This window comes from Meriones unguiculatus, chromosome 14 (assembly GCF_030254825.1).
Source record: "Meriones unguiculatus strain TT.TT164.6M chromosome 14, Bangor_MerUng_6.1, whole genome shotgun sequence".
NCBI classification, from domain to species: Eukaryota; Metazoa; Chordata; class Mammalia; order Rodentia; family Muridae; genus Meriones; species Meriones unguiculatus.
The window spans coordinates 8,758,130-8,784,044 of NC_083361.1; the positions used below are offsets into that span (position 1 = coordinate 8,758,130).

At 45.7% G+C, this 25,915-nt stretch overlaps 1 protein-coding gene across 1 annotated transcript in view; it reads left to right on the forward strand.

Annotated features, from left to right (window-relative positions):
- Positions 1-1,016: 1,016 nt before the first annotated feature.
- The window catches only part of Rpsa2 (ribosomal protein SA 2), a 96,051-nt gene continuing 71,152 nt past the window's right edge, over positions 1,017-25,915 (forward strand). The window contains 2 exon segments of the mRNA XM_060366327.1: positions 1,017-1,425; positions 7,200-7,266. Coding sequence (XP_060222310.1) covers positions 1,017-1,425; positions 7,200-7,266 — 476 coding nt within the window.

Here is a 25,915-nt window from a genome sequence, read left to right on the forward strand (position 1 = left end):
ACCAGACAACAGTATGAACCAGGCCCTTGGGACCCCATTCCATCTCCTGAATGTATTATGTCATTTTAGGTTACGAATGTCTGTCCGTGCGGGTCTGCTGACATGTAAACTCCTGCCTGTCCATGGCTCCCACTATGTCATTTTTTTTTTTTTTTTTGGCCAATCCCCAACCCTGGCTATCCTTAGAAGCCACAGACAGCCTACCCTCAAAATACCCAGCTGGAGAGTGCCTCAAATTCACCATTCTTCTGCCTCAATCTCTTGACTCCTGGGACTACAAGCCTTTTTCACCATGCCCAACTTCCCCACCTTCAGTGATAAGAGGGGCCACTGCTGCCCTCTGCACACTGTGGATTCCCGCACACGCACACACACCATTGAATTCAGCATCACTTGAGCAGCATAAAAAATCACACAGACTAAAAACTCAGCCAAATAGATGGTGTGTCCCTAACCACTCATCTCTGAGCTAGCTTGAGTGGAAAGGAAATAAGAGGAGCATCCAGAAGACTCAAGACCTTCAGCCTTTTCCTTCTCTGATAATATGACAAGATAGGGGTGGCTAGCATACTTGCAAAATTAAGAGCCCCAAATTGCCACCAAGGACAAAGAGATTCTGTGGCTTGCATTATTAGCTCCCACCCAGGTCCAGAGTCGCTGGGGAAATGTGAAGCCTTCATTCTGCAGGTCTCCCTGCACAGAGACTACGAGAGTGATAAAAAGACAGACATTATCTACATTCTAAATACATATAGGTTAATGAAAAGATCACTATATTCTGGTAATCCATAATTCTCCCAAGATAAAGGACTCCCTCCTGTATATTCGAGAGCCAATAGCCACTTGGTTTGGAGTGGCCTTAGTTTCAGCTCCTGGCTGTGTTTTGACATTTCAAATTTGTAGAGGTCATGTGTGCAGCGGGAATGGCTTGCTAGAACACTGATGATAATATTCCTGGCAGGCGCAGGCTCTGGAAATTCCGGTTTCACGATATCTCATTATCTGCAGGTGCCATAATGGGAAAGGGAATGCAGAGCTGTCAATCACGGAGGAACGTTTGGAAACGCCGCAGCCGCATAAAAGCTTTCCATGACTTCGCCCCTCTGCTCAGTGAAGGCGCTCAGAAAGAGCGCCTTGCAAGCAGCCAGGCTGCATCGAGCAAATTGGCACGAGCACGGTCATCTGATGGAGCTGGTACCACTAAAAGCCCCACTTGTCCCCACGTCAGGAAGATGCCTCTGTCTGCAGAGGGAGTGCAGGTTCCCTACACCATGCCGACCGCTGACATCTCCCTGCTAAGGCCATTACATGAGGCGTTGTCTGTGACCCACTACCAAAAGCCTAGAAGCTGTTTAGCGTTCCCTGAAGTCTCTGAGAACTCGTGTGAAATAGCAGGGCCTGAGACAGGACACTTGAGAATGAAAGGTATTTATAGTTTTGGGGCACTTGCAAGTTAGGTACCAGCAAAGGTGAGATTAAGGGGAGCTGGGAGCCTGGGATGAGGCCAGGATGCTTGGACTGTTACACCTTCTGATCTCTTCCAGAGATTAGTTTGGGTGAGTTTCAAAAATTCTCAAAAGACGGGGTAGAGATGGTTTGGTGGTGAAGAGCACTGGATGCCCTTGCTGAGGACCTGGGTTCGATTCCCAGCCAGCACACAGTGGCCCACAACTATCTGTAACTCCAGTTCTAGGGGATGTGACCCTGTCCAGTCTCCACAGGCATATGTGTACATCCGGTATACACAGGCATTCACGAAGGTACAGGCAGAACACACATACGCCTAAACAAAAATTTTTTAAAAACTCAAAAACCAATTACAAGAGGTTTTTCTTAAAACATAATTAGATGTGAACAATTATTTTAAAAATCGTTTTAAAATTAGTGTTCAGGGCTGGAGATATAGTTAAGAGTATAAACTGCCTTGAAGAAGACCCAGGTTCAGGTCCTAGCATCCCTGCTTAGTGGTGCACAATCTCATGGAGTGCCAGCTCCAGAGGGGCCAATGACTCTGGCCTCCTTGGGCATCTTCACTCACATGCATATCCTCACCCGGGCACACATATACTCAATTAAAAAAAAATCTTTTAAACAACGAAAATAGATCAGTATCCAGCCAGACATGTTGACCTGTGCCTGTAGGGCCGGCACTCCGGAGTCTGAGGCAGGAGGATTATGAACTCCAAACTTGCTGTGCTGTATAGCATGACCCTACCTCAGTGTCTAGACAGGAAGCTGCTAAGTGGAGCACCACAGCGTAGGCATTCAAGGCTTCCCCAGCGTCTCTCTATGTGGTGGGCTGGCGCGCTGCTCTGTTCCCTCGGGGACACGAAGGACAAGACGCAGAGTTCAGGAGTCTCCTCAAAGGATGCATTTATCAAAACGTGGATGAATGCACAGGGCTCATGGCGACAGAGAGCAGGGGCTGTGGACACACACAGCACCCAAGAAGGACAGGGCTCCCGCAAAAAAGCAGAGAGCTGAGTGGGGGCCCTGTGAGTGGAAAGGGGTGTTTGTTCCTCCCTCCCTCCTCTCTTCAAGTAGCAGCTGCATTCAGCTCCAGTGAGATTTCAGCAGGAGGAAATGGCTGGCAAGACTGGCTAGCTTTGTTGCAAAGTTGGACATTCACACTTTCGTTTTCAAACTCTACACACAGTCCCTGGCTCCCTGTGAAGACTCATGTGTACATATGGCTCATCCTGATCATATTGACCCCCCACAAGGCTTTTCATTTTAAATCATTCTGGCAACTTATTTAGATTTTCAGGAACAACACAAGAAAACTTTGTGTCTTGGTTGTCCAATTGACAAGGTCTCCAGAGACAAGTAGAAGCCTTTCTCTGACAGCAGGACATCAGGAGGCAATGTTCAGAACTTGTCAGAACCACATGACAAAGCTTTATTTTTGTCTACAGTGGGAGAACTTTACTTATGGGATTAATTTTCCTTTCTTACAGAATGAATCCTTTTGTTCTCAATAGAGTCTGGTCTCTTTCCTCCCCACTTCCTCCTCTCTTTTCTTCCTCCCTCCCATCTTTTTCTCTTCTCCTATCCTCCCCTCCTTCTCTCCCTCTTACTTCTCTGTCCAGACCTTTCCTTTGGGTTGAGGGCTTCAGCTATGGCTTTGTGCTCTGCTGAATGGTGCTGGGACAACACTAAAGCTAACCAGTCTTAAAAGCCTTCTTCAAGATCCCACCTGTGGGAGACATTTCCTAGATAGGAAGAGCAGCTGCCATACTCACAGGAGCCCCCTTTTATCCCGGTGGTTAGTGGGTAGGGGTTGTTGCAGATGGCATCTGCCCTTACCAAGACTATCTATTCTTGCCTGATGTCAGAATAGCCAGGAAGTAGCCACCATGGAAAATGATGGAAGATGCACAAATGGCTTCCCTCAGCAGTGATGTGCTTAGGACAAGGTCTCTGACTGTAGGGCAGGGGAGGGATAGAGGTGAGTAGGGACAGGAGATGGGAGTGGCCATGTCACCCTTCTTCACTTGATGATGCAGAGGTAGGGGTGGCAAAACCAGATCAGTGCTCAGCCAAGTGAATGGAGGACAACAGACGCAGGATGACACTTCAGACCCAACACTGAATTGTCTTTAGGCCTCAGTTTCCTCCATTGTAGAATCATCTTAATCATCCAGTCTGGCAGAGTGAAGTCCTAATTGGCAGAGATAATATAATAATACATGGAGGACTTAGTCCAGCCAGGAAATGTCAAAATTATTCAATGAAGAAGAAATAGAAAATTCTTTGTGTTAAGTCCCAAACCTAACATCTGGGGGTTGGAGAGATGTTTCAGTGGTTAAGAGCATTTACTGCTCTTCCGGAGGACCCAGGTTTGGCTCCCAGCATCTTCATGGTGACTCACAACCACCTTTAACTCCAGTCCCAGGAGACACAATGCCCTTTTAGGGCCCCCACAGCCTCCTGTATAAATGTGGCGCACACGAACTCCCACAGGCAAAAGCATACACATGAATAAAATATAAATCTTTAGAAAATAGAAGAGCTGTCTAAACAGGACCTGACATGTATCAGGAAGTAGTGAGTTCTCTGCTCTCAGAAGTGAACAAGCGGAGAGGAAGTGGCTAGCTGTCAGGGTGTCAGTGTCTTGGTGACTTTTCTATTACTGTTATTGACACCATGACCTAGAGAAGACAAGCTACAGAAGAGTTAATTGGGACTTACGCTTTCAAAGAGTTAGAGTCTATGACTGTCATCGTGAGGCCATGGCAGTGGCAGGCAGGCATGGCACTGGAGCTGTAGCTGAGAGCTCATACCTTCTCCACAAAGGTGAGGCAGAGAGAACAGACAGGGAATGGCATGGCATGAGCTTTTGAATTTTCGGGCCTACTCCCAGCCGAGAGACGTACCTTCTACTGCAAGGTCTCCCCTCCTAATCCTTCCCAAACCAACTGGGTTCCGAGTATTGAAACACGCAGGCCTCTGGAACCATTCTCATTCAAACCAACACAGTCAGAACCCCTTTGTGCTAGACCTGGGCCTAAAGAGCATCTATGTAACTTCATTCTCATTCCATACCGGGCTACCAGCGTGCTTACTACAGGCTCAGGCCCTGCAGATGTCATGTTGCAAGTGTGTGTTGGTGCCTCTGGGTGTGTACACGTGCCCCTGCTAGTGCACAGATGCATTCCTGAACAAAACAGCCAGTGGTATTTCTGACAATTACGGGTTGTGTGAATAAAATGAATCCGGGAGTAAAAGTGTTACCATCATCATCACCATCATCATCATTCTTATTATTAGTTGTTGTTGTGCTAGTGAGGGAACCCAGGGCTTTGTATGTGCTAAACTACCTTCCTAGCCCGATAATGTCATCTTAAAATCCAGTATCACAGAGGCCGGACTCCATAAATGGGCAGCACAGGAAGCACCTGAGCCCCCATTCTCAAGCGTAGCAGCACAAGGCCAAGGATGCCACACTTGTGTCTCCGTTTCTCTGTGGGCAATTTTACCCAGAGTGTGAATCCCTGAAAGTGGCTGGCATGGGTGCCATTTTGGATCACTTCATGGTGAACCATGGGTGAACATGGTGAATGTGATTACTTTTATTGGAGAGAGAGGTGGTGTCAAACATGCTCCTTTATTTATTTTTAGAACGGATACTTACTTATTTCAGTCGTGTGTGTGTGTGTGTGTGTGTGTGTGTGTGTGCACCTGAGTGCATACTTGTGCTCTGAGTACCTGCAGGAGCCCTCAAAGGCCTGAAGGGGAAGTACGCCTCCTTGAAGTGGAAGAGGTGGTTGTGAGCCTCCGTGGAGGTGTGATGGGAATGGAGCCCAGGCCCTCTGGGAGAGCAGAATGTACTCTTCACCACCGAGCCATCTCTCCAGCCTCTTTAGACATGTGCTTGACTCGCCCGTCTCCAGTTTCTTAAGCTCTTTGTCTCTTTTTTATTTTTCCCTTGAATCTGGACTGTCCTCCAACAGCCCCAGTATCAAAGATGTGGTGCCCAGTTTTTGTGCTACTAGGGGGTGGTGCCAGCTTTAAGAGGTGGAGCCTATTGGGGGCCATTTCTTAACATCTCAGGGGTTCAGGGCTTCACAGAGGATTATGCAGCACGGGCCCCTCCCTCCTTGTTTTGCTTCTTAGCCTGGAAGCAAACAAACTTTGCTTTCTCTCACTATCCTGCCTTGCAAGATATTCTGCCTGACCACACAGGCCTAAAAACAATCAAGCCAATGGGCTTTAGGCAGAGAGTGCCCCTCAAGCTGCAAGCTGAGGTAAACCTTTCTCTTTACAAGTTGACCCTCTGGGATTGTTGGTCCTCATTTTCAGGAATGCGAAGCTGACCGTACCCTCACTTACCTGGTCCTACTGTCCAGCCTTGGGAAACACATTACCTCCTCTCAGCGTCTATGAAAGAGTGTTGGGCCTCAGTCCTAACCCATGGATCTTTGCTGGCTCATCAGAAGTCAGAGACAGCAAGGATCTTCTGAAGCTCCGAACCTGCCCCGTTCTTACAGACAGCTGTTGGGTTTGCCACACACAAGCATCTGAGTTCCTAGGAAACCAAATAAGAAAGTACTTATTGCTTTTTCACCCTGTTGGTTGGCTTTGACTCCGAATTTCAAGCAAGCATCCTTCTGCTTCAAGCTGTATATACAGTTTGGTCTTAGATTTATTAGCTAACTTTTATCCAAGAAGAACCATCCTAGGGACCACCTTAGATGTTTGGCCCACATGAAAGTTTAGGGCATGGTTCCCCGCACCCTGACCCATCCATCCTGTCCCAGCCTGCTTTTGCTGCTGATCCCACAGCTGCAGCCCCTTTTTTCCCTTGCTCTGCTCCTTAACTTCACTGGAAAAAATTTAAAAGCTTTCCATGGCTAAAGATAATGTTTCTACTTTTACTTCATTGTTTTTATTTTCTTACTTAGGTATTTTTTAAATCTTTGACAGGCTGCGTGTTCCTAAGACAGTCACTGAACTTTTCTCCACTCCTTCCCTTCCTTTCTCTTTTCCCTTTCCATCTTCCTTCCCGACCTTCCTTCCTTTCTTTATCTCTCTTTTTCTTCCTTTAAAGAAGAATGGAAAAGAGCAAGGTAGATGGCCTAGCAGTTAATATAACTTGGTCTTAGGGTATAAAGTATGGATCCCAGCAGCCCTGGAAAAGAGCTATATGTCCCCAAATCTCCTGGAACACCAGCTCCAAGAGATCTCACACCCTCTTCTAACTTGGGTGCACGCACCAGCACACACGTATGCACATACATTCATGAAGACACACAAACACAACAAGAATGAACAAAATAAACCTTTAAAAAGAAAGAATGTGAAACTCCATTGTCAGTCAGAGAAACAAGACCAACTGCTCCCTTTCCTTCACCCTGTGTCAGAAAGAACAGCTTCTGGAAAGCGAGATGGGGCAGCTGGAAGTGACTCTGTCAATTCTCACTCAGGCTTCCCACATCCCAATGCCTCCAGGCACTGGCCTAGTCTTCCTTTGCTGTCCTCCCCCTAAGGGCATTCACACCTCAGGGGGAAATCCCATGTCTTACTTCCACTGGGGATCAGGGAAACTCCCCACATTATGAAAACCTCCCCATGGGGACCAACTGACACATATTTTACTTTTAAATGTTTAAGCTGATTGATTCTTTCTGACAACGTTTTCTTACAGGCTTTCTCCACCTAATGAATCTGAGCCTTTGCGAATGGCGTGTGATTGACAGAGCCACAAACTGACAGCTTCGAGTTTCCTCAGAAGACTGGGGTTGATGGCAGCCTGTTTGGGCCCAGGTGAGGAATGAGGGAATGAGGGAGGACCGTGCTTCCATTTCAGAGCATGGCCTTGATTGCTAGTTGAATCTCCCTTAAAATCACTGCAGACTCTTGTGTATTCAATAAACATTTCTTGAGTCTCCAAGACTTGTTCCTGGGCTAGGCCAAGATACTCCATGAGTTGAGTATGCTTTTTTGCTATCTTGGAGTTCTTGAGTGCAAGGATGGGGAAAAGGGAGGCCTGGTTCCCCAGGTCACTAGATGCAACTATCCCTGGGCTTGACTGCAGCAGAGGAGCTGCTAACCAGAGGAGCTGCTAACCAGAGTAACCCCCAAAACAACAAGACCACAAGCAGGGAAGAGTGGTAGGCGGTGAAAGGTACTGGCTCTCATTTATGATTTTCCCATGAGGACCCCCCACTCAAAGTCAAGTGTTCTGCCATGGATGAAGGTCAAAGAATATAACTATGATGCTGAGACTGGATGACCACTGAGGTAAACCATCAGGAGAGTCCATGAAGGCTGTGTCAAAATGTTTGGGATTTATCCTACAGCCAGGGTAGTTAGTAAGCACTCCCAAGGAACGGGATGACAAGTGGGAAATCTGGCTTACAAAGACATTTGTGCTACACACAAGATGGCAGGCTAGCGAAGGGGAGTCCAGAGAAAAAGCTGTGAAAAGGAATCTTAAATAAATCAATGGGTGAGTTAGCTTTTGTGTTGCTGTGAACAAATACTTACAGAAACAGATTAGAGGAGGAAGGCTATGTCTTGGCTCTTGGTTTCAGAGGGTTCAGCTCAGGGTTGCTTGACCATATGTCCTTGGTGCTCAGCAAGAAGTCTATGGGAGACTTTAAAGTTAAACCATAACTATCAGCTTTCAGAAGGTTTATTGAGTGGCCCTATGGGTCTGGGGAGCAGTTAAGGTGAAGAGGGTTCTCCTGTTGGAGGCAGGTAGGTGCTTCTGTGTGGATAGAAGCACATGAATGTGGGTGCCTAAAGGCCATGGATAGGCATCCAATCCCCTGGAGCTGGAGTTACAGGTGGCTGTAGGCGGCCTGATGTGGGTGCTGATTCAGGTCCTCTGGAAGTGCAGCATTTGTTCTTAGCCACTGGAGTGATTTTTCCTTTCCCCGAGGATGGATGTGTTGAAGGAGGTGCCTCTGCAGTAGATGTGTAAGTTAATGCAGCACTAACAGATGACACTGCTCTTTTCTCTCATCTATACACTCAGGAACCAATGCGTTTGGTCATGGTAGCATTGAGGAACACAGCTATAACCCAAAGGGGGTTCAGGTTTGGATTTAAGCCACTGGTGAGGGCTGAAGACTCTGCATATTCCAGGTAGCAGGGAGACCGGCTTGGATATTTTCACATAGTTAGGTAAAACGCAGCCATGTTAACTGGTATTGACCCTGTCCTGGTGTCTGACGGCAAATAGACGGCAAATAGCAGCTCCTTCCTGGCCATCACCAGTATTATTTTACCATGTCCTGGTCTGGTTCTTTGGCCAAATTGCAGCCATGTGTCCAGTCAGGCTGAGCATCTGCTTGGTAAGAACAGGTCTGTTGCATGTAAACTTCCCACCTGAATACCTCCGAGCTCACAAACCCCACAAAAGTGTCCATCACTATCCCCAAATAGTGGAGACCAAGGACCAAGCCTGGCTCTGCAGACTTTGAGTCATTCCCTGCGCTACAAACTGAGTGCAAATCCCCAAGACAAGATCTCTGATGTTGACCCGTGACAGGAGTTTGGAGCTCTTCCTACATTTGGGGAGAAGAAGGCAAATTGTTACCTTGGATGAACCATCCCAAGGCCACCCTGCTATTGTGTTTTAATGGATGGTCTTTAGCCCCACGTTTCATTTGTAATAATCCCCCCCCAGTGGTCACTTCCTTCTTGTAGCAGAATGCTCCTGCTGCTTATCACTGTTTAAAATATGGTATGGTCAGCAGCACCCCTCCACCCATTCATGCTCAGTAGGATTTCATCTAGAAATACAGGCAGGAAAAACAAACAAGCAAGTAAGCAAACCAACCAACCAACCAACCAACCAACCAACCAACCAACCAACCAAAACCCAAGAAGTGTCCAGGGATCCTCTATCATTGTTCCAGGAGATACTGGAAGCCAGAAAATTTCTCTGAAACTTTCCTCTAAGGAGAATAAAGGGAAAGTGGCTTTTTTTTTCTGGGGCCCAAGGAAAATTCTGGGGCCGGTCACAGCCTGTATCCCAGGCAATAGCTCAGAGAATGACATGGCAGAGCAGTAAATTACAGAGTCTTCCAGGAATGGTGCCAGAGAACTTGACATTTCGCATTCCCTCACACATTGGCAGCTGTCAGCACGGGTAACAAAATGCAGGCACTACCCACGGCTCAATAGGTAGCCTGTCCCCCAGAATTTAGAAACACCATCTCTATCTTTGACAGTCTGGTGTCCGGGGTCACAGCTCCAGATGTAGTTTTGATAAGACTGAATAGCACACATGTATTGGGAATGGTGTTTTGTGAATGTACACATTGGTTTTAGAATAGAATCGAGGAAGCTGACAGCTTGGGGCTGCACAGGTTTGGCGTCAGAGCCTGCATTCTTCCACGTGCGTTCCCTCATTACTAAAATAGGGCATTGTCATTGAGAACGACGTGGAAAGTTCAGATAAAAGACGCACAGTTGATTTGGAAACATCCATCCTGATATAATTATCGTGCTTCATTACAAATCTTTTGAGAGAGAGATAGAAATTAGATGGTATTATATATAATTGACAAATATGTAACTAACAAAAAATATTGTAAATTTAATATACGTACAACTGAGCCTGCTTTCCTGCACACAATGCCTCCATCAGTCATAAGAAGTAGCAAAGCTTATTTGGGATAGGCTGGCACTGTATTCATGAGGACTGGGTTGACAGGTTATTAATGGAACAAAATCATTTTTACTCAGCAATAAAACACCCATTCATTCACTCAATTTCATTTTGACTTCTTCTTCTAAATCACAATTAAAGTAATCAAAAACTGACCCTATATCCCTATCTTTTTAAATAACTCTTTTATTCTTTGAACCTTCCCTAATTTTATACAGTACATAATTGACCCCTTTTCTCCACTGTCCACCACTGCTTCCCCTCTTCTCTCTCCCAGATTCATACAACCTTTTTATTAACTGTTATTAATTATTCCCTTAGTCCTGTTAGTGTTGCCTGTGAGCACACAACTTGTGTCATCCAAAGGGGCATGAACAGCCTACCATGGCCATTTCCCCCAAGGAGAATGACTTTCCCTTCCTCAGTTGCCATCAACAGCCAGTATTTCCTCCCATAGGAGTAAGGCTGGGGACTCTCCCTCACCCATGCTGGAATTTTGACTGGCTTGGTCTTGTACAGGTCTTGTTCAGATATCCACAGCTGCTGTGAGTTCATGAGTGTAACACCCTGCCAGGTCCAGAAGGCAGTATTTCATAGCACACTTATCCAACTTACAGTTCTTTCTACTCCCTCTTCTGTGATGTTCCCTGAATCTTGTATCAGAGGAGATTCAGATAGAGCAGGCATAGATGGCTGAGAGCTCAATACTTAGTTACTTAATATCAGCACCGCTCATAAAGAAGTTTCTCTGGCAAAGGTTCAAAGCACCACAAATTCACTGGTAGAAACAAAATACTAGAATTCAGCTTTACAATGTAGCTATTTAGCAAAATGACAATAGTAGGTTGCCCCACTAGGGCTTATAATATCCCAACTTATGGGCTTTTTGCTAGGTTTACAGTATCAGATATGAAATCGCTCCTGTGAATCAACCCATAACTAGAAAGCAATGGGTTACCTCCATAACCTTCATGCCACTGTTGCACTAATGAATATTTCTTTGCCAGCAGTTCAGTGTGGTAGTGTGCATATCACCTCTGGCAGTATGTAAGCCAGCCAGCAGGGAGGATGTTTCCTGGCCAGTCACATCTTGCTTTCTTTACATCTCTGAAAGTTTGTGGTGTCTTCAGAAGTAGTCTTGCCATCTCGTTACAGTGTATAATCAATATTAATGACAATGCCCTTTGCTGTTTGGATACCTCCCTGACAAATCATTCTCTTTCCCATAAGTAGTGATGTGCAGCTTTGTGGGGAATGTTTTAATCCACACTGGTAATCTTGATTATAGTATGTCCAAATATTAAAATGATTGCCAGCTTGTCTTCTAACCACATCAGAGAATGTTAGGAACTAGGCTGCATTTTCCATTTGATGGAACTTAAGAATAGATTAACCCCCTTTCCTCTCTAAGGAAAGATAGGGGTTCTCTTGAAAGACAGCCTGAAGCTTTAGGCAGATTGGTGTTCAGCACCTCAGAGAAAGTCCCTCATGCACTGGTCACCTGAGTCTCTTAGAACCACGGAAGTTTTTGGCCCATCACAGTGACCTGGCAGTTTCTGCCACCTTCAGTCATCTGTCAGAAAGGTGGAAGTCTGTCTTTTTGTTCAGAGACATTGACTTCACCCTGAACAGCATCGGCATCCATCTCAAGGAATTCTCATCGACAACTGGGGTTCTGATTTTTAATTAGCATTCTCCCTTCCCTGGTGCCCCAGTACTAATGACTCACCAGAGGTGAGGGTCTGACAAATGGATGTGCTCCCATCCAGACTGCATCTGCTGTGCGAGGCAGTGTCAGCAACCGTCAGAAGCTACTTACTAAAAGCCGGTGTTTGGTGGCAGTGCCGACGCTGAGAGCCTGTATTTGCATCCAGCACTCAGCTCACCAGCAGGGACCTTGAAAACACTTTCTATTAGATTATGGGTTCTCCCTGAGAAAGGAGGACAGTCAGAAGGGCTTAGCCTTGACTGGGTGCAGCACCCAGGTTCAATGATTCTTCCTCCTCTGCCCTCATCACCATCGGCAGGGGCTATGTGACCATGCAAATTCTCTAAGCTCTTCTGTGTTCACCCATGAAACTCTCACTGCTGCCCAGTGGGTGGGAGCCAATGGGTCTTGTCCATAGATACAGAGTTATGTAGAAAAGTGATGCTGGCCTGCTGGTGGTGGCGCATGTCTTTATCCCAGCACTTGGGAGCCCGAGGGAGGTAGATCTCTGTGAGTTGAGGCCAGCCTGGTCTACAAAGTGAGTCTAGGACAGCCAAGGATATACAGAGAAACCCTGTCTCAAAAAAAAGAAAGAAAAACAGAAAGAAAGAAAGAAAGAAAGAAAGAAAAAGAAAGAAAGAAAGGAAGGAAGGAGAGAGAGAAAGAAAAAATGAAAATGACAGAGAAGAGAAGCCGGATGTATCTGCCTGGGTGGATTCCACGGTTCTAAGGTTCTAAGAACTACATGCACTCTGCCTATATAGACTACATCAGTATTTATATGCTTACATGAATTTCTTTTTAAATTGTGTGTTTTATTAACATTTGTTTATTATTCAAAATGATAGGTTTCATTATGGCAGGTTCACATGTGCCATGAATGCTTTAACTTTACTCCTTTACCTTCTCTTGTCCCTCCTGCTCCCATTCTCTCAGTTGTTCTCTTACTCTTCCCAAATGGGTCCCTCTTATACTTTCCTGTGTCTGTGTATATGTATATGTCTGTGTATATATTCCTCATAGAAGAGAAAATTTAAAAAATAGTATATGTGTCTTTCTAAGTCTGGCGTATCATCTTTTCCTATTACTATAATAAAACACCATGACCAAGGCAACCTGAGGACCAGAGTTTATCTTGGCTTATGGTTCCAGAAGGATAAGAGTTCCTGATGGCAGAAGAAAGACAGGCAGTTTAAACAGGAAGCTGAGAGCTCACATTTTGAACAGCAACCATGAAGCAGAGACACCAAAATGGAAACTGGCGAGGCATTCTTACACTCAAAGCTTCCTTCAGTAACATACTCCCTCTAGCCAGGACATACTTCCTAAACATCCCCCAAAGGGTCCATCCACTGGGGTCCACATGTTCAAATATGGAAGCCTATGAGGATCATTCTCATTCAAACCACTACAATGATTATCTCCAGTTCCATTTGTGTGTGTGTGTGTGTGTGTGTGTGTGTGTGTGTGTCAAATGTTTATTCTTCACTGCTGTGGAATAAATTGTATTGTATATATGTATATATAATACTATATTTTATCTATTTTTCTAGTGATGGTCTGGTTCCATGCACTAAAGCGTGGTGTGCTGGCACATGCCTTTAATCCCAGTACTCAGGGAGGCAGAGGCAGGCAGATCTCCATCAATTTGAGGCCAGCCTGGTCTACAGAGTGAGTTCCAGGATAGCCAAGCTACACAGGGAAACCTTGTCTCAGAACAACAACAACAACAACAAAGTGCTTCAATAAACACAGATCTTTCAGTAACTCTGTGTGCTTACTTGATTTCTTTTAGATAGATACTCAAGAGTGGTACATCTAGACCACATAGGAAATTCTGATTTTGACTTTTTAGAACTCTCCGTAGATGGCCACACAGACTGGATTAAAGTGTGTCCCCACAGGAAGTGTATAGAGCTCTTTACGTCTGAATCTTTGCCTCCTTGATGACAGCCATTCTGGCTGGAGAGAGACAAGCTCTGTGCAGTAGTGGCATGTGTACTGTCCACAGTCTCGTCTCACACCCTTTCCTGTCTTCCTCGTGTGTCTGTGTGGTCCTGTAGCACATACTCTATTATCACAGCGTGGTAGCCCACTCCACAGCTCTTAGCCATTATCTTACTTTTAGAAGGTATCAGTACTTTAATTAAAACCCTGGCCACACCTTGGTAGTTGAATTGTAAGAAGGGGGAGTCTTTGGGGGCCTGACATTAATACCTTTGGCAATACTGATGGTCAGTAAAGCAGACTTCATGCTTAATCCACCTTTGCTGGAGTGTTCTGATGGTTACGCCTCCCCTTAGCACTGAGTGGGTGGCTTGTTGCAAACAGGGATGGTGCCCAGCAGAACAGACCTTCCAAATGTCTCTCTTCTGCCCAACACTCTGCCAACCATTGGAGAAAGATAGAAAGAGAGCAGGCACCTTGCAGAAGGGGTATTTCAGGATCCCGAGGACATCTTGCTGGACATCATTTATCATCAGCATTTGCTAGTACCCGAACCATGCCAACCTCCACAGGATTTTCAGCTTTCTTTGTAATGCTAAAATCATTTTTGGGGAGAAAAATCTGCTTTCAGCTTTTGGCATATACACCTTTCCAACATGAATATCATCATGTAATATGTGCAATTGTGGAGCCATGTGGAGTATTTTTCCTCACTGAAAAGGTTTTAAAGTCAGGAAGCAGTAGGGGAGGTTTTGCAGGGATGAAGGACCCTCTTCCAAGCCAGCAGTCCACCCAAGGTCAGCCAACTATGGGAACAGATAACTAGGCTCTTGGAAAGAAAGCACAGATCCATTACTTCCCAGGTCTATGATGAGGTGTTAATGCCAAGAAAGATGTCCAGGCTGCTCTTTGGGAAGTGCATGTTAAGATAAGAGTGGGGTCGAACCCCAAGGCCTTGGCACACTTCTGCTGTAGCAGCCAGTGCTCAGCCCTCAAGATGTACTGGGAATATTATTTCCAAAGCACACAATTCTGGTCCTACAATTGCGGGCATGAAGTTTTATTCAGACATAAGTTAGTGTTCACTCAGCATCCATCATAAGCAAGGCTCTGGGTAAATCTGCTTTGTTCCAGAAAAGGCATGCGTGGAAGTACTGATCTCATTAAGGGTTGCAGTGATAAGTGTTCATATGTTATGTTAGTTTCTGAAGCATCAGGATGAAGATCTCTCTCTCTCTCTCTCTCTCTCTCTCTCTCACACACACACACACACCCCACCTATTGTGACATTATAGTATTCTAGCCTTCTAGAACTGGTTCAATTTAGCAAATAACCTTCTTTTAAAAGTAGATTCATTTTCCCATTTTAAATTATGTGTATGTGTGTGTATGTCTATGTGTGGACATAGGCATGTGAGCAGGGAGCCCACGGTGGCCTAATGAGGGCACCATATCTTCTGGAGTTGGAGTTACAAGTGCTTGCGAGCTACCTAACATGGGTACTGGGAACTGAACTCTGGTCCTCTGGAAGAGTAGGGATCATTCTTAAATGCTGAGCCATCTCTCTAGTCCCCGAATAACCTTTCTGATATCTCTATTGAGGTTTCTTTTGACTCTAGGTCAGCAAACCCAGCCTTGAATCTTGCTTTTCATTGGTTTCCAATAGCCAGTTTAACGGCCTTCTTACACTGGCTTCAAATTAGCATGGTCTCTTTATTACAGCTTACCAGAGCATGACAAATCTGTGCATCAGGCCCCCACCTCAGTGCGTTGGTGTGGTAGCCTTCTGTCACTATGACAAGTTACTTGAGATATGCAATTTATAAGGAGGGAAAGTGTGCATTTTCATCACTGTTTGGCCCACTGAGTGAGTTTGTGGTGTGTGTACGTGTGTGTGTTTTGAGGGGGGAAGATATATCTACGAAGCCCTTCATGACAAAACTATGTGTTGGGTACGGGAGGTAAAATTATTTACCTTATAGAGCCAGGGAGAAAGAGCGAGAGAATGCGAAAGAGAGATCTAATACCCCGTCTGGGAACATACTTCCGATGACCTCACGCCTTCCCACTGAGTCTTCCCCTTAAAGGCCTATCTCTTTCCATTAGTGCCTCACGATGGGGACCAACTCGCTAACATGTTGACCTACGGACCTCTGAGGATGAATACTTGAGATCCAAATTACAGCACCTAAACTCTGAGGAGGGGAATTTATTAGATGCCACATAGTGACGGCAGCCACCCTCCATACCGCAGTCTGCCTCTGTGGCACAGAATGACACTTGTGAGAAAAATCACTCCCTCGGAGTCTCCCCTGTAGAACGCTTCATCCTGTCATCCCCACAGCACTGACACTGTACTCATGAACACCCACTCGGGTGAGCACAACGTCCTTACCGTTCACTGCCGGGGGGAATGTTCACCCCGAAGGCCAGCCTGGGCAGGCGCGAGAAGACAGAACCGTGGGAACAGTGTGCGCATGTTCACAGCATCTGAGGGTATTGATTTGCTCCAACCGGGCCACTGTCAGTAGAGGGAGCACAGGATCCACCGCGTGGGTTCTTTCATGCGAGTGCGCACCCTGTTCCCAGCGCTCTCAGGGTGTAGACTTTAGTTCCACACTGAGCCCAGCAGTGCCAGAGGCCGACTGAGCCACTCCCGTGGTGGTTCTACCTTCTTGTGCCTGCCCAAGCTGGCCTTCGGGGTGAATATTCCTCCCGGCAGTGAATGGTAAGGACAAGGCAAGCACCAGGTCTCAGGATGGCAGCCATCACTAGCAACCTCACGGAAGGTACAGGAACCAAATGCCCTTACCTAACTTTAAGTGGACAGGCGATCCTGCTAGTTTAACTTATTTATCCTCATGACACAACTCAGCCATTACCAACACTCCAGGAGATTTTATTATACACCACACTGTGATAGTAGCCATCTACCATACCACGGTGAGGGGAAATGTCATTTGACCTTTGTGGCAGGGAATAAGACTTGTAAAAAACTTACTTCTGTAGGGTCTCTTAACTAATGAGAGACAGGTCTGAAGCACCAGCAGTAACTATGTGGCCCTGTTGTATTTCCGTTCCGTGACATAGTACGAGGCTCCCAAAGCCCAGCTAGCTAATGCTAATAGCAGGGACTGTGAATCACTTAATTTGTGTGTGTGTGTGTGTGTGTGTGTGTGCATGTATGCACGTGTGTATGTGTGAGTGTGTGTGTTTTAGAATAAGCTATAAATGGGTGGCATTTGAAATCAAAATCGACATCATCGGAAGTATAAAAATAATGAGGTGGGTGGTAAATGGCACCTCAGAACATGTGAGCAATTTGCACAAGGAAGGAACGGGGGGCCATTTAGAGCCAACAAAGAAATGGCTTCTCTATAGGCACAGATAAAAACTGCCGCATTCAGCGTTAGGGGATGGCAGCTTCTAAGCGCTTCCATTTATTGTTAAAGCCTCTTTTTGATTATGGCAAATAAGTTTCCCTTTCACGGGAGACTTTGCTATAAAAAGGAGGGAGAAAATAAGCTTTGTATTCTGTGGCAAACGATCTTTTCAGAAGCGTTGTCCTTGGGGCAGGGCACGTGCTCTGTCTACATGCTCGGTGGCATTTGTTCGAGTCTTGCGCGGAGCGGGGGTCTCCTTGGCTGACCACTGAGGCAGCTTATTATCTCCCAGAAGCGCATAATACGTTGCGCCAACCAACTGCATTACAGCAAGCCCCTAAATTGTATTTGGACAAAGAATAATTGAACACTGGACAGAATAACAAATGCCCTGGTCAAGTTTGCTTCATGGGTTTATCATGTTGTATTAACATGATAGAAATATGAATACTTAAATCTTATCTCTGGTACACTTTATAACTGCATTAATCATTTACCGTATTATATATTTTTCATGTCAGTAAGATTGGGAGGAAAAGATTCAATTTCCACGGCACAGTCAGAGTGTTTCAGATAAGTAAGAGGCCAGGATGAAACCGTTTCAACATGGCTTTCAATTGCAGACCCTATAAAGAGAAGGTTAGCATACATCAAGCAATATTAAGCGGGATCCTTTCGCCTTAGGGAAAATAAATCAGCACATCATGCTGTGCCGTCATCCTGTTGGCCTGAATCAGATAAACACTTAGAGAATTTTTTTTTTTTAAGTTATGTGTGATTTATCCAAACTGGGCTGGTGAGACTTCCGTTTGCCCAAACCTGATGCTTGCTCTTGGCGAAGCAAGTCCGTGGTTGACTTCCAGTGCCTGAGTGCAGAAAGCAGAGAGCCCAGTGGCTGTGGGATCTCTGACCTGCTACTGCACAGCTCACCACTGGAGTGTTTTCTCCTTTCTCTGGGAATGTCAGTCCCAGGGAGGCATAAAACGCTTGGTGAGCCTTGTAGAGCCTTCAGTCAGGAGTAGGTGAACAGGAAGTTATCCAGTTCTGCAGGAAAGTGATAGGTAGTGCCCTGGTCCCCATCTGGCTAACTCCTCCAGAAACATGGCAGGCTCCCTCAAATTAATTTGCAACACAGGCACTCTCTCTTTAGACAGACTTGTTTTTCCCCTAATTCCCAGTTTTGAGCCAATCTGGAGAGGGGCTAGAGTGGGAAGACTTGGCCTTAATTCAGTGTGTGTGTGTATACCTGTGTGTATGTATGTATATATGTGTATATGTTTGTGTATGTATGTATGTATGAACTTAGAAACAGAATGTATTTTAGCCCAGGCTGGCCTACAGCTTGGCATCCTCCTGTTTCAGCCTCCCCAGCATTGGGGTTACAGTTAAGTGCCACTATGCCTGGCAACTTAGTCTTTTTACCATAACCATCTTGAAATTCCTATTTGCTCCAGCTCTCCCTGGTCCCTTTCTAAGACATCCTGTGAAAGTCTTGTCATCCGTGCGCCCTCGATTCCTTCCTCTTAGCCCAGCAAAGTGAAGAAGAGGTCATGACACAGAAGGACTTATTTCTCAAAGTTTGGATGGGGGGGGAATCAAAACAGCAGGCCGTAGAATAGAAAGGTGAACAGCAAAGACACAAATCACTTCCCAGTCACAAAAATTGCCAAAAAATAGCAGCTTGCAGCTGTGCACAGCAGGGACAGAAAACATTAAACACATGTTAAATAACAAATAGGAGACTTAAATACAGCTAAAAATGGACCTTATTCTGAATAAATCATGCAAGCTGCATCTTAACCATCCTGAGGAATGTAATGGATCATGTGAAATCTGCCAAATTTGTATTTAAAAAAAAAAATCAATAGCCTGTGCCTCCCACTTTCCAGTGGCATGCTGTTGGTTTGGGAGGATGTTCTCCATTTCCTTCCTTTCCTTTGTCACCCAGCACCCCCACCCCCAACCCCAGCAGCATAGGACCACAGCTGGGTTTAAGAGATTTCGCTGTAGTCAAAGACAAGCAAGACATGCATTTGAATAAGTCTAGGTTTTTTATTTTTTTTAGGGGGGGAGTGGATGAAAACGATTTAGCACTCATTCTGCACTTCTTGAACGCCTCCACCTTGTTCTGTCTTTCTTTTGGGCGTGTGAAGGCAAGTGTCGCTCAGGCTCATCACTCCAGCATCGCTTTTGTTTTAACTTTTAAACTGCGGAAGATCCTCTCAGCCATCTTCCACATCCACTAAGGTACAGACAGCTTTGGGCACCAGGTTTGAAGGAGTTTTCTCTCTCACCAACTTCTCTGCACGGGGCACGAAGGGACACTGCTTTTTTTGGGACAACAGGGCAAAATAAGTCTCCAGGCAAGAATTTTCAGATCAATCCAGCCGGCAGATTGTCTTGTCTTGAAATGTCGGTGGCCTGTGCATCGCTGTCCTCACATTGTCGGCAGGTCCCTTGGCTCGCCATCATGTGGAGGGTCACCTTTTCATATAGCCTGTGTGTCTTTGCAGATGGGCAGTGAGCAGCGACCAGTGGGACATATATACACACACACATCATGTGCCCACAGGCTGCAGGCATGTACACCCTTACCCATTTCTTGGCACAGAAGGGTCATGTGCAGTCCGGTACTGCTGGCTCTCATAGAATTCTATGGCTGTACACACTTGCTTGTCACAAGCCATCAGTAGTTAAGAGTTTTGACATGAGTTGTGGAGAACATTGTGAGACTGTATGCTTGATCCTAGCAGGTGGAAAAAGGCTGAGTGTACTCACCCTGCTCTCCGTGCCCAACATTTTGTCCCAAGATTTTCTTTTCACTCGTGGTAATATGCTCTTTGCATGAACAGAAAGACATGTCTTTGAGGGCAAAAACGTATGTGTACGAAAAAGAAGGAAGGGAACACTGAGGGGGAAATAATTGAAAACACAGAACAAGCAGGTCCTTAAAGAAAGCTTCTGAGAGGCCTGATCTGTATAATCAGGGAACTTGACCCTTACCCTGGCTGCTCTGTTCTGACTGTGCCCAGTGGTATTTACCCCCCAGCCCTGCTGGAACGGCATTGTTAAGGACAGATGATCCCCTGACATACTTCAGGAAGAAAGCATCATGCAGCCCTCTGCTTGCTGTGTTCCAAGGGTATGGGTAAAATTACAGTGGTATCGGTAGTGATGTCCAAAAGAGGGAAAGAGATGTAAAAGAGGAAGGAAGGACTTCTGGGGAAAGAGATGAAAATTAAAGTAAAAAAAAAGCAGGAAGGAACGGAAGAAAGAAAGGCAAGGTTGGAAGAAGGGAGGGAGGAAGGATTTGCTGTTAATGCAGAATCGACATAGCACCAGCTTGCCCGAGAAATACTGTTTCCAGGAGAGAAGTCTATGGTGAGCACCACAGTACCATCATCAGTGGGAGGTGGGAGGAGAGGGCCAAGTCCACCCAGGTGAGCATCCTGTCTTCCTCCAGGGAAGCCCTGGATCCAGGCTCCTCAGAGCTGTGGCTGAGGAAAGTCAGAAGGCAATAGGGCTTGCTCCTTGGCAGTCTCCTCCCTCCCTCTCCCCCAAAAGTCCCAAGCTGCCAGCCACATGCCCTCTCACCAAACTGACCCTCAAAACACACCCTTTTGAATTTTCCAGGGGCACAGAATTTTACGTTGCGGCAGCAGAGAACGTTTCTCTGCAGCATTTGGCCCACCTCAACGCTGTTTTATTTTGATACCATTAACAAGAAGAAGAAAGGATTACATTTGCAGGAAGAAAAAAAAAATCTCTGAACAAAGCTGTATAGATTAAGGCAATAACGTCTGAAAGGCTGCCTCACTGGGACTCAGTTTCCAGTCTGCCCCCTTTTGTCTGTGACCCCTGGCCCCACCACTGTACCTTGCCTAAGCTTTTGTCTGACTGTGCTGGTTTCACCAACTTAGGGCTTATCTTTTTGTTTTGTGCTTCTTTGGAAAAGATACTCGTTTCTTTTCTGCAACCCCTCCTCTAACTTGCCCAGCATGATCTTGTTTTATTTTTAAGCCATCAATTACTCAAACTTTGGGTGCCTATCTATCCTCAGCCATCTGGACCCCATACCTTATTCTAAAGCATGTTCAAATAATGACAACCTTCTTTTCTCAATTAATTTATGGGCCGTGGGGACCATTTTTCATTTGTTATCATGCACTTCCATTTGATCTCCCATATCTTTCTTCAGCATCTGCAAGCATGGTATATAAATCTTCTACTCCCGCATTGTCATGGTGTCCGAGATATATAGGTACGACTCCCTATTAGTTCCACAAAACTGACCTTAATTTCTAAAAATGGTATCAGATGCGAATAAAGTTTGGTAAGATGATTTGTTTTGATTTACTTCATACCACTTATCTTTGAGTTTTCTTTCTACTTTTCTTTTATCTAATTTAGGCAGTAGAGCCTTGCAAGCTGGGTTACAGTTTATCCATTACCTTCCCGCCAATGCTGCTCCTTAGAGAGAGATAGGGCTGGGAGATTTGGGCTGTGGATGATAATAAAGTGGCCCGTGGACATGCCTTAAGCCCGTTTCTGTTGTTTTCTGCTTTGTTCAAGCTGACCTCTAAGCTTGACTATCTTTTTTATTTTGTTTATTGCAGAAATGTGAATTTTTTTCATATGCCATGATGATTCTAATGCATGTTGGATAGGAGACTTACACACAAAAATTAAGCGTGGAGATCCAGACAGCCTTTCTCTTCTATAACTCAGGTGATGATGGGAGTGGTGGAAAGACGCAGAGCTCTTATCATCTTTAGGGGAAGCTGCATTTGGATTACTTAAGGTTTGTGGCTTCTAGAATCTCTCTCTCTCTCTCTCTCTCTCTCTCTCTCTCTGGGTGTGTGTGTTTTGTTTTACATAAACACACTTCTGCCCAAACTAAAGAATGCTAATTAAGCAAAAACCATGGCCAGATGTTTATTAACACTCTCAGGTTCCTGGGATTTGGAGAATATGCAGTTTTCACAAACTAATTTAAAAAGGGAAACACCTTTATTGGAATAACAGCCAATTATAGTCGCCGACTTTGCCCATTCTCTTCTCTGCTGGTGGAGTCGGGGAGGGGGGCATCTCTCCTAGTGGAGAGATAGATGGCGTCTGCCCACATCCTGGCATAGCCAGCTCCGCAAACATGCACACCCTCTCTTGGGTGTGGCCTTTCAACCACACACCAGAATTGCTCTATGTGGAGTCGAGAACCACACCCATGCAGGCACACAAAATGAACCATGGGTGGTTCCTGTCGGCTGATGCATTTGGTTTCTGTTTTCTGTTTTTTGGGTTTCTCTCTCTCTCTCTCTCTCTCTCTCTCTCTCTCTCTCTCTCTCTCTCTTCTTTGCACGGTCCATTCATCTAACATTCTCCTATCTGCCTGGAGACTTTCAGAGAGGACTCTATAGGCCAAGAGTATCTCCAGAATGCCAGTGAGTGGTGTCACAGGGAGAGCGGCTGTCAGGCCTCTGCGTGGTGACTTCAGTCTGAGCCCGGATTCAAACCGTGGAGCAATAAAACAGAACAGCACCATATAAAACTCTGTGTTTCATAAGACAAATATTGCCGTATGCATTCTCGTCCCCTGTACTCTGTTAACTGTAGGAAGAAATAGAAACAGTTTTAGTGACCCCCTGGGACCTATAAAGGCTATTTCTGAGTCTGAATCTTGCTGTTTAATTTAATCATTTATTATATTAATATTCAAATGGGCTGCATCTTATTAGCTACTGCAAAGATGTTAGTATGTCTGAAATAAATACCTAATTATGCTTTTGAAGAGAGGGCTTCTAAAGACTTGGGTATGTTTGTGCCTAATAGAACAGTTCATTTGCAGGTTTTTCTGCAGAAATCAGCAGTTTGAGGCTTCTCCCCCCCCCCCCCTTTCTTTCTCTTTTAAGAAAATAAAAACAGGGATTGAAAATCTGAACAGGGGCTTCAAGAGCAGTCCTGGGTTCTCCTGGCTTCCAAGCAGCCTTGAAACTCTGGAGGGGGGTTCTCTGCGCCCGGGTGAGCGTCCACTTCCAAATGACCATTGCTCTCAGCTCAATGGCACATTAATACAATTAACTGTTTTAATCAGATGACCATGAAATTAGATATGTTCTTATTCAGAGGGGGAAGGGAACAAATGAGGAAATATATATTTTGAGCTCAATATGCTAATATTTTTTAATGTGACGGGTTTCATTATTTTCTATCTGCAGTCTCTCTAGCTTTCTCCCTCCCTCCCTCTCTCCCCCCTCCCTCTCTTCCTCCCTTCCTCCCTCCCTCCCCCTCAATTCCCGGTGCAAAATCAAAATCTTATGTAGGTCATTGATTTTTACATCCACAGACAATGGACACCACCAGCAACTTGCAGAAGCCAGCCCACCCTGTTTGGGGGTCGGGAAGCAAGGCATAAAGCCACATATGCTTGGCGGGGGAGGGGTGTGGACTCCCAGCCCCGTGGCTTGGTGGACTCCTCCTGGTGCATCTGAGGCCAGAGCCTGGCAGGATCTGCGACGAGTCCATTTTGCTAATGCTCAACATTAGCTTCATGAGGATGGATTATGCCGCTGGCATAATATACACAAACGGTGATGATAAATTCTAAACTAAATGTACACACTGCATTTGGTGCAGTGGAGAAATTAGTGGTAAGTGCAGAAGTTACAGTCTGAGAAACTAGGAATTACACGTTACTATCTTTCTAAAGTAACTGCCACTGGTTTCGCCATCACTCTCTTATTTTATTTTCGGAGATTACTAAAATGGTGTGTCTACTAACACCCAATTATCTGCTTCACTATCTTCTTTTCCCCTCCCCTCTAGATAGATGTAAGAGCCAAAGGTTAAAAACCGGGGTCTGTGGCCAAGAGACTTCTCCTACGGCTGGAGGATGCCCCTGTTCCTCCTTGCTGACCTCCACTTAACCTTTAAATTGACCTAGAACAAGTTTATTTCCTTTCTCCTCACATGGATGCATGTCCCACGAGAGGGGAACCTCTTTTCCTAGGTGGATAATTATATTGCCGCTGAGATGGCCTTTCAGCTGCATAGTGTTCCCAGCTGGGATGGCCACTGGCAAAACCCTGCCCCGTCCCCCTCCATCCCTCTGAAATCTTTCCTTCGCACCTGCTGAGTGCTGGGTCCCACTAGGCTTATGGTGTCTGTGTGGTCCCTGGAGATTTGCTATAGAGGTGAAGGACCATGACTGAAGGGAGACTGGACAGAGTGACAGTTAACCCAAACACATGAGTATGTCATCATCATTTCAGGCTGTCCTTGCCCTAAGTGATGTGATTGGTGTGTTCTCTTATCTTCTGTGGAAGGTGGCCGACTGACTGTTCAAGGGTGGGGAAAATCCACAAAATGGTTCCGGGAGTGCTCAGCCTGAGCCAAGCCCTAGTGATGGGCTCTGCAGGCCGGACACCCCCAGAAACCTGAAGGAAAAGTGGCCTCTGCAAATGAATGTCCAGCGGCTTAATCCCGTGCAGGAAGGGAAGAAAGCAGGAGACAGGCATGAGCCCGTTACTACAATGGAGACTAGAGCTGCAAGCCTGTGCAAAGAGGGCTCACAGGCTGCCTTGCCCCCAATCCTAAGGCCAGCCACACCATACCACCTACATAAAAACTTCCGAGAGCAGCCGGGCGTGGCGACAGGTGCGCTTGGAAGGCAACAGAAGCAGGTGCATCTCTGTATGTTTGAGGCCAGCCTGTTATATGCCCAGTCAGGGGCTATCCTTTGACCCCCCCCCCATCTCAAAACCAAAATCAACCAACCAACCAACCAACCAACAAATGAATACTGTCCCCAGGAGCTGAGATGCCCCCTGGTGGTGAGTCTATGACGTTCACCTAGAGGCTTCCTGCATCTCTCACGGTGCTTTTCTAGGGCCAGTTGCCCAAGACTCAAACATGAGTAGGGAACAGAAAGGACACAGGGTCTTAATCGTAACCGAAGCTGGGATGCAGAAGGGTAAGGGGTGGGGTAGACAGTGCCTGTCTTAGGGTGTCCCTTCAGACTTCTGGCTGAGGAGGAGCTAACAACTTTGAAACCTCATCATTTTCCAAGAGCAAGCTCACGCCTCCCGATAATAAAGCCTGGGCCGCTATCCCAGTCACCTGATGTGTTAAATAGCTTATTTCACTTTCTGGACTAACTGGTTTATGCCACCTTGCTAGGGCTGAGTGTCCCCACCGTGTGTGTCTGTGTGCGTGTGCTCTCAGAAGTTCCCCCAGAACCCAGACTTGACTTCTCTGTTTTGAGTAGCACCTACCCCTTTCTCTGTCTATGCATACGTAACCCTCCAAAACTGGTTGCTGTATTTACTGTTTGATTCTGAACTCACCTTCACTTGACCTGGAATTTAAGATCTTCAAATTTATTTTTTAAATTAGAAAAAGAAAGACATTAACCTTATTCTATGATTTTTTTTTACAAGGTAAAAATGTAGGGTCTGATTTTTAAGATTATTATGAGTTTTAAGACAATGAAATCAGAGCATTTTTACCAGGGAGAGGTCATTGTAACTACCGTGACACAGGTCACATATATCCCTGCAGCCACCCTGAAGGGACCCTGCTCTTTCCTGAGTAAACCACTGTATACCCAGAACATCAGGTGGTATACAGCAAGTACTCAATACATGCTGAAGTATGAATCCTGCCCCTGCCCCCACAATGGTGTGTGCTGTCCCTTGCCAGTAAAACAAAACAAAATGAAACAAAACAATTAAACCAAACCAACCAAATGAAACAAAA